General features: G+C 43.9%; 1 protein-coding gene across 4 annotated transcripts in view; it reads left to right on the top strand.

Moving 5' to 3' along the window:
* LOC142296261 (uncharacterized) overlaps positions 1–13,923 on the top strand; it is a 321,619-nt gene that overhangs the window by 96,356 nt on the left and 211,340 nt on the right. For 3 of the 4 annotated variants that reach the window (XM_075339645.1, XM_075339635.1, XM_075339654.1), the window contains one exon: positions 9,765–9,878. The exons of the other annotated variant lie outside the window; for it this stretch is intronic. In XM_075339645.1, coding sequence (XP_075195760.1) covers positions 9,765–9,878 — 114 coding nt within the window. The remainder of the gene's footprint in view (positions 1–9,764; positions 9,879–13,923) is intronic. 4 annotated transcript variants of the gene reach the window in all.

The raw sequence follows: 13,923 nt of genomic DNA, 5'->3' as shown, positions 1-13,923 counted from the left end.
TAAGAACTGGCTTTCCTGCAAGGGATTTTTTCGTTGTGGCCACAATTATTGCACAGCTTGCAAATATGCAAAAATCAGCAAAACCATTACTTCTACTCATACAAATTCTACATATAATATTGAAAATTATATCAATTGCAATACATCCTTTGTGGTCTATTTAATTGAATGTACTCTATGTAAGATTCAATATACCGGATGCACCGGGAGTCCGCTCAAAATAAGGATCAGGCGGCACTTGTCTGATACTTTGAATGTCAATGCCTCCAATATTTCAGCTGTCTCACGACACTTTGTGAATACCCACAATAGATGTTTGGACTCATTTACATTCATGGGTATCGAAAAAGTGATCAAGCCAGTAAGAGGAGGAGATCACAGAAGAAAACTCCTGAATAGAGAATCCTTCTGGATCTTCAGGCTTGGTACTAGGATACCGCATGGTCTGAACATCCGGCAGGATTTAATTCTGCAATACTCCTAAGTAATTCATCATAAATAATAAAGACAACTAATTTCAATAAAAGTATTTATCCATGTATTCCATATTTTTCCCAATGTCATGATATCATTCAAATCACTTATGTAGCAAAAAAAAAAAAAAAAAAAATATATATAAAAAATACATCTCACTACTATATGAGATAAAAAATTCTCTCAACATACAAAAATTATGTGCAATGGAGAGCTATTTGCTATATATACCAGGAGCTCTGCATATATCTATAGGTTCCACTCGTGGATAATTAGAAATTTTTATTGTCCTGCGAGTGATCCTCCCGCTGCATTAATAATCTTTGCACGGGGTATAAACTTGCTAAAAAACAATCGAGATAATTATTTTTTATCTACATAAAATTTCATGTAGGACACTTAAACTTGTATTAAATTTGTATTGAATGCCACTTATGGCTTGTAATCTATCATAAGAAACCATCTCATGTTAAATCCATTACTTATGATATACTACGAGTATGTTACCTATGATATTTGCATGGCTCTTGTCGGATGCCCCAACTGACAGTATATATAACATCATGACTGTCTCACATTTACCTTATGAATGTCCACCGTAAACCTTTGGGCTTATCCACATTTATTTCAATCGGCCAAGGTATTGACTGAACCATCAGAACATTTATATCAATGATGGAATCAAGCAACACTCTTGGATCTGGTGCCACAACACCGCACAGTCTGAATGTCCGGCCGGTTCCATCAGAGCAAATACATCAATGACGGAATCCAGCAGGATTTTCGGATTTGTTGCTACAATATCGCACAGTCTGAATATCCAGCGGGTTCCATTCCTATAACATGTTGAAATAATAATAATAAATTCTTTTTCTTGCCTTTTTATTGCTTCATTATAATTTTTTAAATGAAGCATACATATGCATACATGCATATTCATTTTTTTGTTCTCAATTTAATCCTCTGTAAACTATAAATTCTGATCTGTGCTTCATTTATATGTCTATGTAAATTTTGTTCTTCAAACTGCGGTTTTCCACACATATGTTTTTACTCCAGTCCCATATGTCTATATTGCACTGGGACTTGCACCTGTTTTAATTTTAATCAAGCACTCAGCCTTGCCAATGACGTATAATGTGTGCCTCCTTTTATATGGTATCAGTTTTGGGGTAATTCACATGCCATGAATAAGACGCTCTGGTCGAAACGCGTTGGTTTACACGCTTAAAACTTGTGCCTCTGTGCTTACTGGACTACATTTTGTTTTTACTTGTCTAATAAAAGCAAGTTTTAATCTACTACCCTCCTTGATGCTGGATATTTGCCTTTCTTAAAGTCATAATAGACTGTCATTTCTCTTTACTTATCTGAGCAATTCTTGCCATATTCTGGCTTAGATCAGTTGTGAAATATGGCCCAAATTGCCTCTGTAAAAAACATCTGTTGGTTGCAGACACATTCTGAAGATAGGTGGTTCCCCAAATGAACTGCTGATGATATGTACCTGTTCATTGGAAGCTATGAAGTTATCTTGGCTGTGTACCAAAATAAAAGGGACCCCATGCATTTTTTTTTATTTAAATAAATAAATAAAAAAACATTGTTTGGTCCCCCTCATTTTAAAAACAAAAAAGACAGTGGGGGCTGGTATTCTCAGGATATGGGGAGCCATGGTTACTGGCCTTAAAATAGCAGCCCACACCCGCCCCATAATAGGTGCATCCAGTAGATGAACCATTTCCGGTTCTTACCCGGCTCATCCCGATTGCCCTGGTGCAGTGGCAATCACGGTGCTATAAGAAGTTAACGACAGCTGTGATTTGTCAACGAATGACAGCTGTCATCAAGCCCGAGGTTAGTAATGGAAAGAGATGTGTGAGACACTCCCCGTTACTAATTGTGTAATTAAAACACAAAAAACACTGACAAATCCTTAATTTAAAAAAAAAAAAAACAAGCACCTTCTTCCTCAATTTATTAACCCCTAAAAAATCCCTGCAGGTCCGACGTAATCCACATGAGGTCCCATAACGATCCCAGCTCTGCTACATCCTGAGGTTGCAGTGCGCAGTCACATTATAAAATGGTACCCCAGTTGTGACCTCAGGTGCATTGACCTAAGGCAAACTCAGTGGCCTCATCTCAGGCAGAGTCATTGAACTCAATGCTGGATTACTGGATTAGGCGAAGTGTACACATTGAGTATTTGGTTAAAGACATTTCTGCACCAACTCTGCATCTTGTTGCAAAAAAACAAATCCATTCCGCATGCATTTTGATGTAGTTTTGGTGCATTTTTTTTTTGCCAGAGCTGCAGATTTTGTGCAGAAATGTCTGTAAGCAAATACTCAATGTGTGCACATCGCCTAATCGGGTAATCTGGCATTGAGTTCAATGACTTTACCTGAGGTAAGGTCACTGAGTTTAATAAGTTCACCTCAGGTCAGTTCACATGAGGTCACAGCTGGTTTACCATGGCAACCCCTGCTGTGACCGCAGGTGAAGTCATTGAACTCAATGCCTGATTACTAGATTAAGCTATGCGCACATGCTCAGTATTTGCATTTCCTGGCAACAAACCACATGAATACTGTATGCATTTTGATGTGATTTCAGTGCTTTTGTTTGCCAAAAGCTGCAGGTTTGATGCAGAAATGTCTACAACCAAATACTCAATGTGCGCACATCACCTAATACGGTAATCTAGCATAGAGTTCAATTACTTCACCTGAGGCGAGGTCACTGAGTTCAATAACTTCTCTCAAGTCAGTTCACCTGAGGTCGCAGCTCGGGTACTATGTTAATCACCAGCTGATACATCAGGTGAACTCACTGACATCCCTGCTCACAGCTGTGGCGCCGTCAGTGTGTCCCTGATGCCGTAGTGCTCGGTCGCATTTTCTAATGTGACCACGCACTGTGACCTCAGATGTAGCAGAGCTGGGATCGTTATGGGTCACATTGTCTGTGTACTAACAGTGGACCTGCAGGGGTGTTTTGGAGTTGGAGCAAGACGTTTTTTTTTTTGTTTTTTTCTTTTAAATTAAGGAGTTTTCTCTGTGCTTTGTATTTATTTCTTTTGACCTACAAGTTTAGTAAGGGCGGAATTTCATAAAACCCTCTCCATTCATAACCTCAGGCTTGATGACAACTGTGATTTTTTGACAATTCACAGCTCTCCTTGAACTTTTCTATTACCCCGATTGCCACCGCACCAGGGCATTCGGGATGAGCTTGGTAAAGTGCGAGAAGTGACGCATCTAATGGATGCACTAATTTTGGGGAGGCTGTGGGCTGCTATTTTTAAGCTGGGGGTGCCAATAACCATGGACCGCCCCAGCTTGAGAATACCAGTTCCCAGTTGTCCGCTTTATCTTAGGCAAAGAGGGGAAGTGGGGGTGACAGTGCATATTCATGAACTGAATGATCGTACCCGGAAGCAGTGCGACAGCAGCGGGCAAACTTAGTAAGTATAATTCTCCTGCTTTATTGACCACACGTCATTTTTTAAATTATTTTTCACTGTGCATCTAAATCACAGTAATGCCAGTAGCAAAGCATTACTGTGATTGGCAGGCAGTCTCGCATTTGTAGTGACTGAAAATCAGGCACCAAACATGCGGGGAAGGGGACTCGAAACTCATGAGGCAAGGAGCAAAATACTCGATGAGAAATGGATATCAAGGATACCTTAATATTCGTGAAAGTAACGAATACTGCCGAGTATATTCGCTCTGAGTGTTCACTAGCTCCGACAAATAAAAAATCTAAATTAATTTTTTGGGCACTGATTTTATATTAATTTCTGCAATATGCTCTAGACACAATTATTAAGTAATTGAAAGGATAAGTTCATGCAAGCGTGAAAAAACAGACAGCACACGTACCAATGTGATTCAATGAAGGAGGAAGCGCTGTTTATGCTTCCTAAATTATATACAAAATGTTCAGCGCTATGTATATATAGCAATTGGGAAGATATAGTTGGTATTAAACCAACTCTGACTTCTAAATTAATGATTTATTTATTGTTTCATGAATACATCATAATTATAGTATACATGATTAGATATACAATATTCTAATATACCATACTTTTTTTCCGATCCTCATTTTTAAAGTGTGTTTGCACTCAGTGAAGTGAACATCCTTGTTCAAATTTTGGTCAGTGAAATGGTAGAAAACTAAGCAAGGTTGCTTGTTGTGACGGGGTGTACATCAGAGCAAAGAGAGACAACAGGCCGAGGATGATCCAACAGGTTTACTAACAGGAATACAGGAACAGCACACGACAAGTCCAAATAAAACAGATTCGGGGGCACCTCCCGATAATCCAAAGTGCCAGATCACAACGTAATAGTCCTTTTCAGAGTCCCAGAGAGTTCCACACAATCCCACGGGCCGCCACACAGGCCTAGCTCCGTCCGTGTCCACAGCCACCCAGGCTGGGGCTCCTGCTCTCTTCAAGTTTCAGCTCACTCTGAAGTTACAAAAAGGGAAATGCATTGTCTGTGCTCCTTGACCAGCCCACCATGTTTGTTCAGGGGGTAGGGGTCACACATCCTATCATCAATGGTTTGGTCCATCACAGGGCTCCGATATGTCTGCCAGCCACAGTAGATGAAGGGATCCCCTGCTGTAAAGAACAATGACTATGCCTTCACTGGCCAATGCAATTACAGATTAGATACACAACTCTGGAAAGAAGAGGACAGGCTATTTACATAATCACATTAGATGCCAAGACTACAATTGTATGAGAGAGACACATTGAGACCAGTAGCTCCCCCAAGAAAATACATGAATTACAACTAATACAACCAGGGAAATATACATATCATGACATAGTATCACAGCATATACAGTGAGAGGGTAAATTACATCTTCACAATCCCTCCCCCTCCCAACTTGTGTACGTACTAGGGACCTCTACAGGTCACTGGTTAAGTACACACAGGCAGAGCGTTACTTACATGTGGCTTCATGCAGCCACGAATTGGCATCGTAGCTCTCCCACATCATTGCCCAGGAGAACAGCTGCAGGCAGACCACCCATCACCACAACCACACATCGCCTGACCCCAAAACCAAAGTTCAGATCCACAGTGGCTGTGGGAATAGTCCTCCATTGTCCACCAGCCAGTTCAATAACAATCCCAGGTCCTCTATGGATTGCCTCAGGCCGAACCACTCGGGGATCAGCCAGTGTGAGGAAAGCACCCGAGTCACAAAATCCAACAAGTCTCTGTCCATCCAGCACAACCTCCTGCAAGTGCTTACCTCGATGAGCAGAAGTCGTCATAACTGCGGGTCGCTCCCCGTAAACTCCTGGTGGTGCAACATGGGGGGCTGAGTCACTAGGCCAGTCCTTACATAACGGTGCCACATCTTCCTCCATGGCACTGGGCTGTAAATAATTAACAATCCGATTGGGTGCAGGATCAGTCCTCATTTGAACAGCTGGGCAGGAGACTTGCCGATGCCCTGGCTGTCCACATTGATAGCATCTGAGCTGGGTCTCCCTCCATCCAAGGCGTCCTCTTGGGTAAGGGGTAGGGGAACTTGGAGGCCGGCTCCCACCTGAAGGTGCTGTAGGGGTTTGAGGATGATTCCTCCATGGCCTGGCTGGGCATGAGGCCTGCAAATGCCCGGGATGCCTAGAAACATAACACCTGCGCTCTGTTACTTCCTCTCCCCGGCGTATTCCAGAAAGTGCAGTAGAAGCAACTGGAGGCACATTAACACGGGTATCAACATGTGGTGGCTTAGAGGAACGGGGAACAATGGGGACAGAATAACTGGGGGCATCCGGTGTTGTGGAGCTGTTAGGCGTCTCTCCATCCTCCAACAGAACCCTCCACTGAGGCTTGATGGTGAGAGCCTCATCAGCGAGAGCAGCAGCTTCCTCCACTGTCGCTGGTTTTCTCTCACGCACCCATTCCCGGATCTCAGCGGGGCACTGGGCAAAGAATTGTTCTTTTAGGATGACCTGCAGGAAGGTCTCCCAAGATAAGGCCTCCTCTGCCTCCAGCCAGCGATTACATATTTGTTTGAGTCTATGAGCATATATCTTAAAAGACACTTCCCCATCACAGGCTAAAGCACGGAACTGAGTCCTGTAAGTGTCTGGGGTCACAGCATAATGTTTTAGAATAGTCTGTTTAATATCCGCATACTCACAGTTCCACCGAGGGTCCATAGCTCTATAGGCTTCAGCAGCTCCCCCCTCTAGGAGCCCAACCAGATGCCGGACACGCTCCCTGTCCGGGACTTCCATTAATCGACACTGATGCTCAAAGTCCTGGAAGAAGCCCTCAATGTCGCCTGCAGCCTCATTAAACGGCTTAAAGTCTTTGCGGGACACCCTGGGAAGTTCCCTCATGATGGGTGCTGGGGTTACAGTCTGTCTGGAACCTCTCGCGGCTTCCACAGCGAGCTCCTTATCCAGCAGTGCCATCTCCTCCATCCTGCGCTCCTTCTCTTTAGCTCCACGCATGGCCTCCCTCTTATCTTCTATGGTGGCCTCATCTCCAAGCAGTGCCATCTCCTCCTTGTACCACACAACCCATTGACTTTTTTGGGTATTCACCTCCGGCTGCCGTCTTTCTTCCGTTTGCTGTGAGGATCCTTCCTCCACGTCATTTTGCGAACAGACTCCTTCTAGCGCCTCAATCAGCTGCTCCTTGGAGAGTCCTTTGAAACGAACTCCTACTTCACGGGCCTTTGATTGCAGGCTCCCCAAAGTCCAGGTCTTGTACTCTGCAGTGCTGGTTCCTGATGTTGAGCCATTGTCCTCCATTCCTTCTGCTCTGATCCCAGCGCTGCCAACCAGTTTGTGACGGGGTGTACATCAGAGCAAAGAGAGACAACAGGCCGAGGATGATCCAACAGGTTTACTAACAGGAATACAGGAACAGCACACGACAAGTCCAAATAAAACAGATTCGGGGGCACCTCCCGATAATCCAAAGTGCCAGATCACAACGTAATAGTCCTTTTCAGAGTCCCAGAGAGTTCCACACAATCCCACGGGCCGCCACACAGGCCTAGCTCCGTCCGTGTCCACAGCCACCCAGGCTGGGGCTCCTGCTCTCTTCAAGTTTCAGCTCACTCTGAAGTTACAAAAAGGGAAATGCATTGTCTGTGCTCCTTGACCAGCCCACCATGTTTGTTCAGGGGGTAGGGGTCACACATCCTATCATCAATGGTTTGGTCCATCACAGGGCTCCGATATGTCTGCCAGCCACAGTAGATGAAGGGATCCCCTGCTGTAAAGAACAATGACTATGCCTTCACTGGCCAATGCAATTACAGATTAGATACACAACTCTGGAAAGAAGAGGACAGGCTATTTACATAATCACATTAGATGCCAAGACTACAATTGTATGAGAGAGACACATTGAGACCAGTAGCTCCCCCAAGAAAATACATGAATTACAACTAATACAACCAGGGAAATATACATATCATGACATAGTATCTCAGCATATACAGTGAGAGGGTAAATTACATCTTCACACTTGTAAATGTAGAAATAAAACAAAATACAAAAAAACCCAAAATAAAACAAATTGTAGCCATATGGGAGCAACCCCTAAAACTAAGCTCTGCAATAACATCTCGAATGGACCACGGGCATTCATGTATGACTTCTGCTTCATTTATTGTCAATAGGATTGCGAACCCCCCCCCCCCCCCCCTCCCACAGCAGCTGGACTACCAGTGACCAGAAGTTATGCTCTATCTTATAGATAAGGGATAACTTGGTGGCCTTTTTTTTTGTTTTTTCTTCTTTTTTTTGACGGGCGGGGGAGGAATAACCTTTTAAGAGAACCAGTAATTTCTATCAATTCTGCATCGTATTACTAGAAGGCATGTTTATAGTCATATGGTCATTTGTTTATGTGCATGCTAGCAGAAAGACTGTGGATTAAATGGTCAAGTGAGTACATCACATTTGTGAGTGCTAAGACATACAAAGGACAAGACGTATTGCATCTGCATCAGTTTATATTCCTCCACCCTATGCTGTATGTAATTTCAACTCACAAAGGTCATAACTATAAAGAACTATTTATTCAAAACTGGCTGTCACATTTAGAGAACAAATTCTTTAGAACTAATCTAAATGCATTGAAATTTTTCAAGTGGTTTGCCCGTTTATTTTTACTTTAATAAATGTGTAATGGGCTCACCTACAGAGATGGATTCTATAAATCATAAGTCTGGGTGAGCAGCTTGAACTGTAGGCGACAGTGCAGCATGTGGAACTTGATAGACGACATATAGTTCAGTGATGATCTGTCACAAGGAGGTTTAGGCGAACATCGCCAACAGTCATGGTGGCATCAGGATCTGTGGAGACTACAGATTCTGGCACTCTGCCTGCTAACTTCTCTGATGTCTGTGATCAGTGCAGGGAGACTCGGATGTCGACCCACAGAATTGTAGTCCATAGTCAGGCAACCAAGCGTTAATCCCTGCTGAGCTGCTTGATAATCTCCTTTGATTATATGCTGTTGGGGAGCCATTCACATTCACTCCCCTCCTATATGCTGGCTGGACAATTCCATTAATGCCAGCTATAGCTATTCTATAATTGTCTGGGCAGTTGTTGTGATCCAGACTTACTTGTGGTTGTAATACTTTATTGCTGTGAGCAGTTGTGGTATTAACCTTTGTTGTCCTATTGTTGCTGCCTCACTACTCTTGATTTTCTCTTTAGTCTCTTAATTGTTCTAATCAGGAGATTACTCAGGGACTCAGGCATCTACACTATTATGGGTATCCATGAGATTAGGTATAGCCTAGGTTCCCCTAGTGTGAGGAAAAGCATTGGAGCCCCTGTCTTTCGCTATCCTGCAGTCACACTGTGACAGGACCAAGGCAGTATGGTATACAGCTGTAAGCTTGGTGGGTGTTAAAAGGCCTAGGGGGATGATGATATCGGAAGAGTTTGCTGGTTTCTTGAGAAATCCAGAGTGGACTAATGTAAAAGAAGGTGGCCATGGGAGAAGGGAGGAGGGTCTATCGCCCAAGCTAGGACTGATTAACAAATTGTATTGTGTGCAGCCTGTGAAGAAGGCTGTACTAACAATTTTAAGAAGATATTCTGTAATACTTATGTATGAGCAAGTGCCACAAAATCTTGCCTCAAAAATCCGTTTAAATAAAGTGGCCAAACCCATTAAATATAAAACAATCGATTGTATAACTATTGATCTTCATCACTTTTATTTAGTCCATACTTTACCCTAATTTGTTTTTCTTTTTTTTTAAATCAGCCTGGCGGAGGATCTGTAATCTAATCAGTGCATATAGTAAAAAAACTGTTAAAGTGGCGCGTGGTCCAGTAGCCAAAGCTATTGTCTGTGATTCCAGCACCGAAACTACAGAAGGTAAATGCTATATGGCTTTTATATCAATTTAATTATGTTTAAGTCTGGCATTAAACAAGATTAAAGAGTCAGTGTATATGTATGTGTGTATATATATATATATATATATATATATATATACAGCACAGACCAAAAGTTTGGACACACCTTCTCAACCAAAGAGTTTTCTTTATTTTCAGGACTCTAAAAATTGTAGATTCACATTGAAGGAAGGCATCAAACCTATGAATTAAAACATGTGGAATGAAATACTTAAAAAAGTGTGAAACAACTGATAATATGTCTTATATTCTAGGTTCTTCAAAGTAGCCACCTTTTGCTTTGATTACTGCTTTGCACACTCTTGGCATTCTCTTGATGAGCTTCAAGAGGTAGTCACCGGAAATAGTTTTCCAACAGTCTTGAAGAAGTTCCCAGAGATGCTTAGCTCTTGTTGCTTGTTGGCCCTTTTGCCTTCACTCTGCGGTCCAGCTCACCCCAAACCATCTCGATTGGCTTCAGGTCTGGTGACTGTGGAGACGAGGTCCTCTGGCGTATCACCCCATCACCCTCATTCTTAGTCAAATAGCCCTTACACAGCCTGGAGGTGTTTTTGGGGTGATTGTCCTGTTGAAAAATAAATGATGGTCCAAATAAAGGCAAACCGGATAGAATAGCATGCCGCTGCAAGATGGTGTGGTAGCCATGCTGGTTCTGTATGCCTTCAATTTTGACTAAACCCCCAACAGTGTCACCAGCAAAGCACTCCCAGACCATCATACCTCCTCCTCCATGCTTCGTGCTGGGAACCAGGCATGTAGAGTCCATCCGGTCACCTTTTCTACAAAGACACGGTGGTTGGATCCAAAGATCTCAAATTTGGACTCATCAGACCAAAGCACAGATTTCCACTGGTCTAATGTCCATTCATTGTGTTCTTTAGCCCAAACAAGTCTCTTCTGCTTGTTGCCTGTCCTTAGCAGTGGTTTCCTAGCAGCTATTTTACCATGAAGGCCTGCTGGACAAAGTCTCCTCTTTATAGTTATTCTAGTGATGAGAAGGTGTGTCCAAACTCTTGGTCTGTACTGTAATATATATATATATATATATATATATATATATATACATCATGTATATATAGATATATATAGCTATGTATACATACCTATATATATATATATATATATATATATATACAGTATATACACACACACACACACACACAGTATGTCGCAAAAGTGAATACACCCGTCACATTTTTGTAAATATTTTATTATATCTTTTCATGTGATGACAGTGACATTATGACGCTGATATAATATATAGTAGTCAGTGTACAGCTTGTATAAAAGTGTAAATTTGATGTGCCCTCTAACAAACAGCCATTAATCTCTATACTGCTGCCAACAAAAGTGAGTCCACTCCGAAGTGAAAATGGCAGAATTGTACCCAATTAGCAATTACCCACTCTGGTGCCATGCAACTCATTAATGTTACAAGGTCTCAGGAGTGAATGGAGAACAGATGTGTTAAATTTGGTGTTAACACTTACACACTCTCTCATACTGGTCACTGGACGTTCAACATGGCACGACATTGCAAAGAATTTTCTGAAGATCTGAAAAAACTAATTGTTGCTCTACATAAAGGTGGCTTAGGCTATAAGAAGATTGCCAACACCCTGAAAGTGAACTACAGCACGGTGTTCAAGACCATACCGCCATTTAGCAAAACAGGCTCCACTCAGAACAGGCCTCTACAGGGACGACCAAAGAAGGCTCAAGCACGTGCTCAGCATCATATCCAAAGGTTGTAGTTTCAAAATAAACGTACAAGTGCTGCCAGAGCTGAAAGGGGTGGGGGTCAAACTGTCAATGCTGACACCATATGCCGCACACTGCATCAAATTGCTCAGCATGTTTTTCATCCCAGAAGGAAGCCTGGTCTAAAGATGATTCCGAAGAAAGCCAACAGTTTGCTGAAAACAAACAAATTAAGTACATGGATTACTGGAATCATGTTCAGCGGTCTCATGAGACCATGATAAAGCTATTTAGTTCAGATGATGTCAAGCATGTGTGGTAGCAACCAGATGAGGAGTACAAAGAGAAGTGGGTCTTGCCTACAATCAAATGTCTCTTCAGTAAGGAATTTGAGACTAAAGGCCACTTTACACGCAACGACATTGCTAACGAGATGTCGTTGGGGTCATGGAATTCGGGACGCACATTCGGCCTCCTTAGCGACGTTGTTGCGTGTGAAACGCAGGAACGACCGTTAACGATCAAAAATACTCACCATATCATTGATCGTTGACACGTCGTTCTAATCGCAAATATCGTTGCTGCTGCAGGTACGATGTTGTTCGTCGTTCCTGCGGCACCACACATTGCTATGTGTGTCACCGCAGGAACGAGGAACATCACCTTACCTGCGGTCGCCTGCAATGAGGAAAGAAGGAGGTGGGCGGGATGTTACAGCCGCTCATCTCCGCCCCTCCACTTCAATTGGGCGGCCGCTGAGTGACGCCACACGGACCGCCCCCTTAGAAAGGAGGCGGTTCGCCAGCAACAGCGAAATCGCTAGGCAGGTAAGTCCATGTGACGTCTGTTAGCGATATTGTGCACCACGGGCAGCGATTTGCCCGTGACGCACAACCGATGGGGGCGGGTGCTTTCACCAGCGACATCGCTAGCGATGTCGCTGTGTGTAAAGTGCCCTTAACTCTAGTGCCACCTATTGAAGGTAGAAACCCTAAAAGTCAAAAGTGACCATTTAACGAGCCTTGTCATATTACTTAGGAGTTATGCTAGATCAGAACCTCAATTTTCAGACAGTGTGTTTCAGGATGGTTGTCTCTCGTCAGTGCACAGTATGAGATCTGATCTGACTGTATAAGAGGCTAAGATAAATCATATGACGAGGCACTTTGACTTTTAGGACTGCTACCTCCAATACGTGGCACTAGAGTTCATCTATTTCCTCACTGAAGAGACAATTTGCCTATTTCCCAGAAGAGCATTGTGTCTTAAAGTCTCCTCACCACTGGCATGCTGGAATGGTGTGTCAGTCTTCGCAAGGAGAATAGCTTTCCCTTTAAACAGATGGTGAAGGAGAGTAAGTGTGCCGCCCCCGTGCCAGCAGCCGAGCTGCTCAGATCCGGATGCACGGTGGCTCGAGGTGTCTCCGGACCCAAGGGTCATGCGGCCACTCAAATGAAGGGGGGATTTACAGGGGATTGTAAAGTTCGTGATGCCACCTGTGGTATGTGGTAATTTGGAGTACCACCGCTGCAGTTTTGAGTACCCAGGGGTGATGAAATGGGGCAGCTAGGTGTTGTGACCCTCCACGGGTAGGGGGGAATGCCCCGGGGACTCGATGATGGTGTGGGAGAGTGCCGTTGGGTGCAGAGGGGTCACTTGCATACTCACTCAGTCCATTAAGCTGACACCGACAACTGAATAAACCAAAGTTCTGGATACCGCTGCCGCTGCGGGGAACTAGTTCGGTCCCGTCCCCAATGGTGCTTCCTGATGATCCATGACCTGCCTCCTGGCACTAAGTTTACTTCTCTGTTGGTCCCGGTAGTATGGAACTTGCGGGGTCCCGCTCCCTACTATGGCTAAGTGTGGGAGCTTGCTCTCAGGGTTCACGCTTGGGATTTTCTGAACCGTTTTGAGTGGAAAGTCCTATCCCCCTCGTTGCGCTAGTACTCTGATTTTGGAGCGGGTGCAGAGCGGATCTTGAAGGCTCCATTCTCGTCGGGTAAATTGTCAGGTTGCCTGAAACTACTCCCTGACCTAGGGTCCACGTACCCCGTTGTGCCCTGGTCCCAGCCCGGTGATGGTGCAAGGCCGCCGGCTGTCCTCCTCAACAGTTCCGTACCCCTTGCCATGATCCCCTGTGACCGGGGGTCCATCTCCTCTAGGCCCAGACCACCGTCTGCCACCTAGATAGCTTCCTAGGAGCCCGGCTCCTGACCTCCTCTCTCCTTCAGTTCCAACACACTTCTCTCCTTCTCCTGACACTCCTGACCTCCCCTAACCAACCCCCCAAGTGGGCGACC

This window comes from Anomaloglossus baeobatrachus, chromosome 1 (genome assembly GCF_048569485.1).
Source record: "Anomaloglossus baeobatrachus isolate aAnoBae1 chromosome 1, aAnoBae1.hap1, whole genome shotgun sequence".
NCBI lineage: Eukaryota > Metazoa > Chordata > Amphibia > Anura > Aromobatidae > Anomaloglossus > Anomaloglossus baeobatrachus.
The sequence above is the reverse complement of the archived record's forward strand: the minus strand, read 5'-3'. Positions and strand labels throughout refer to the sequence as shown.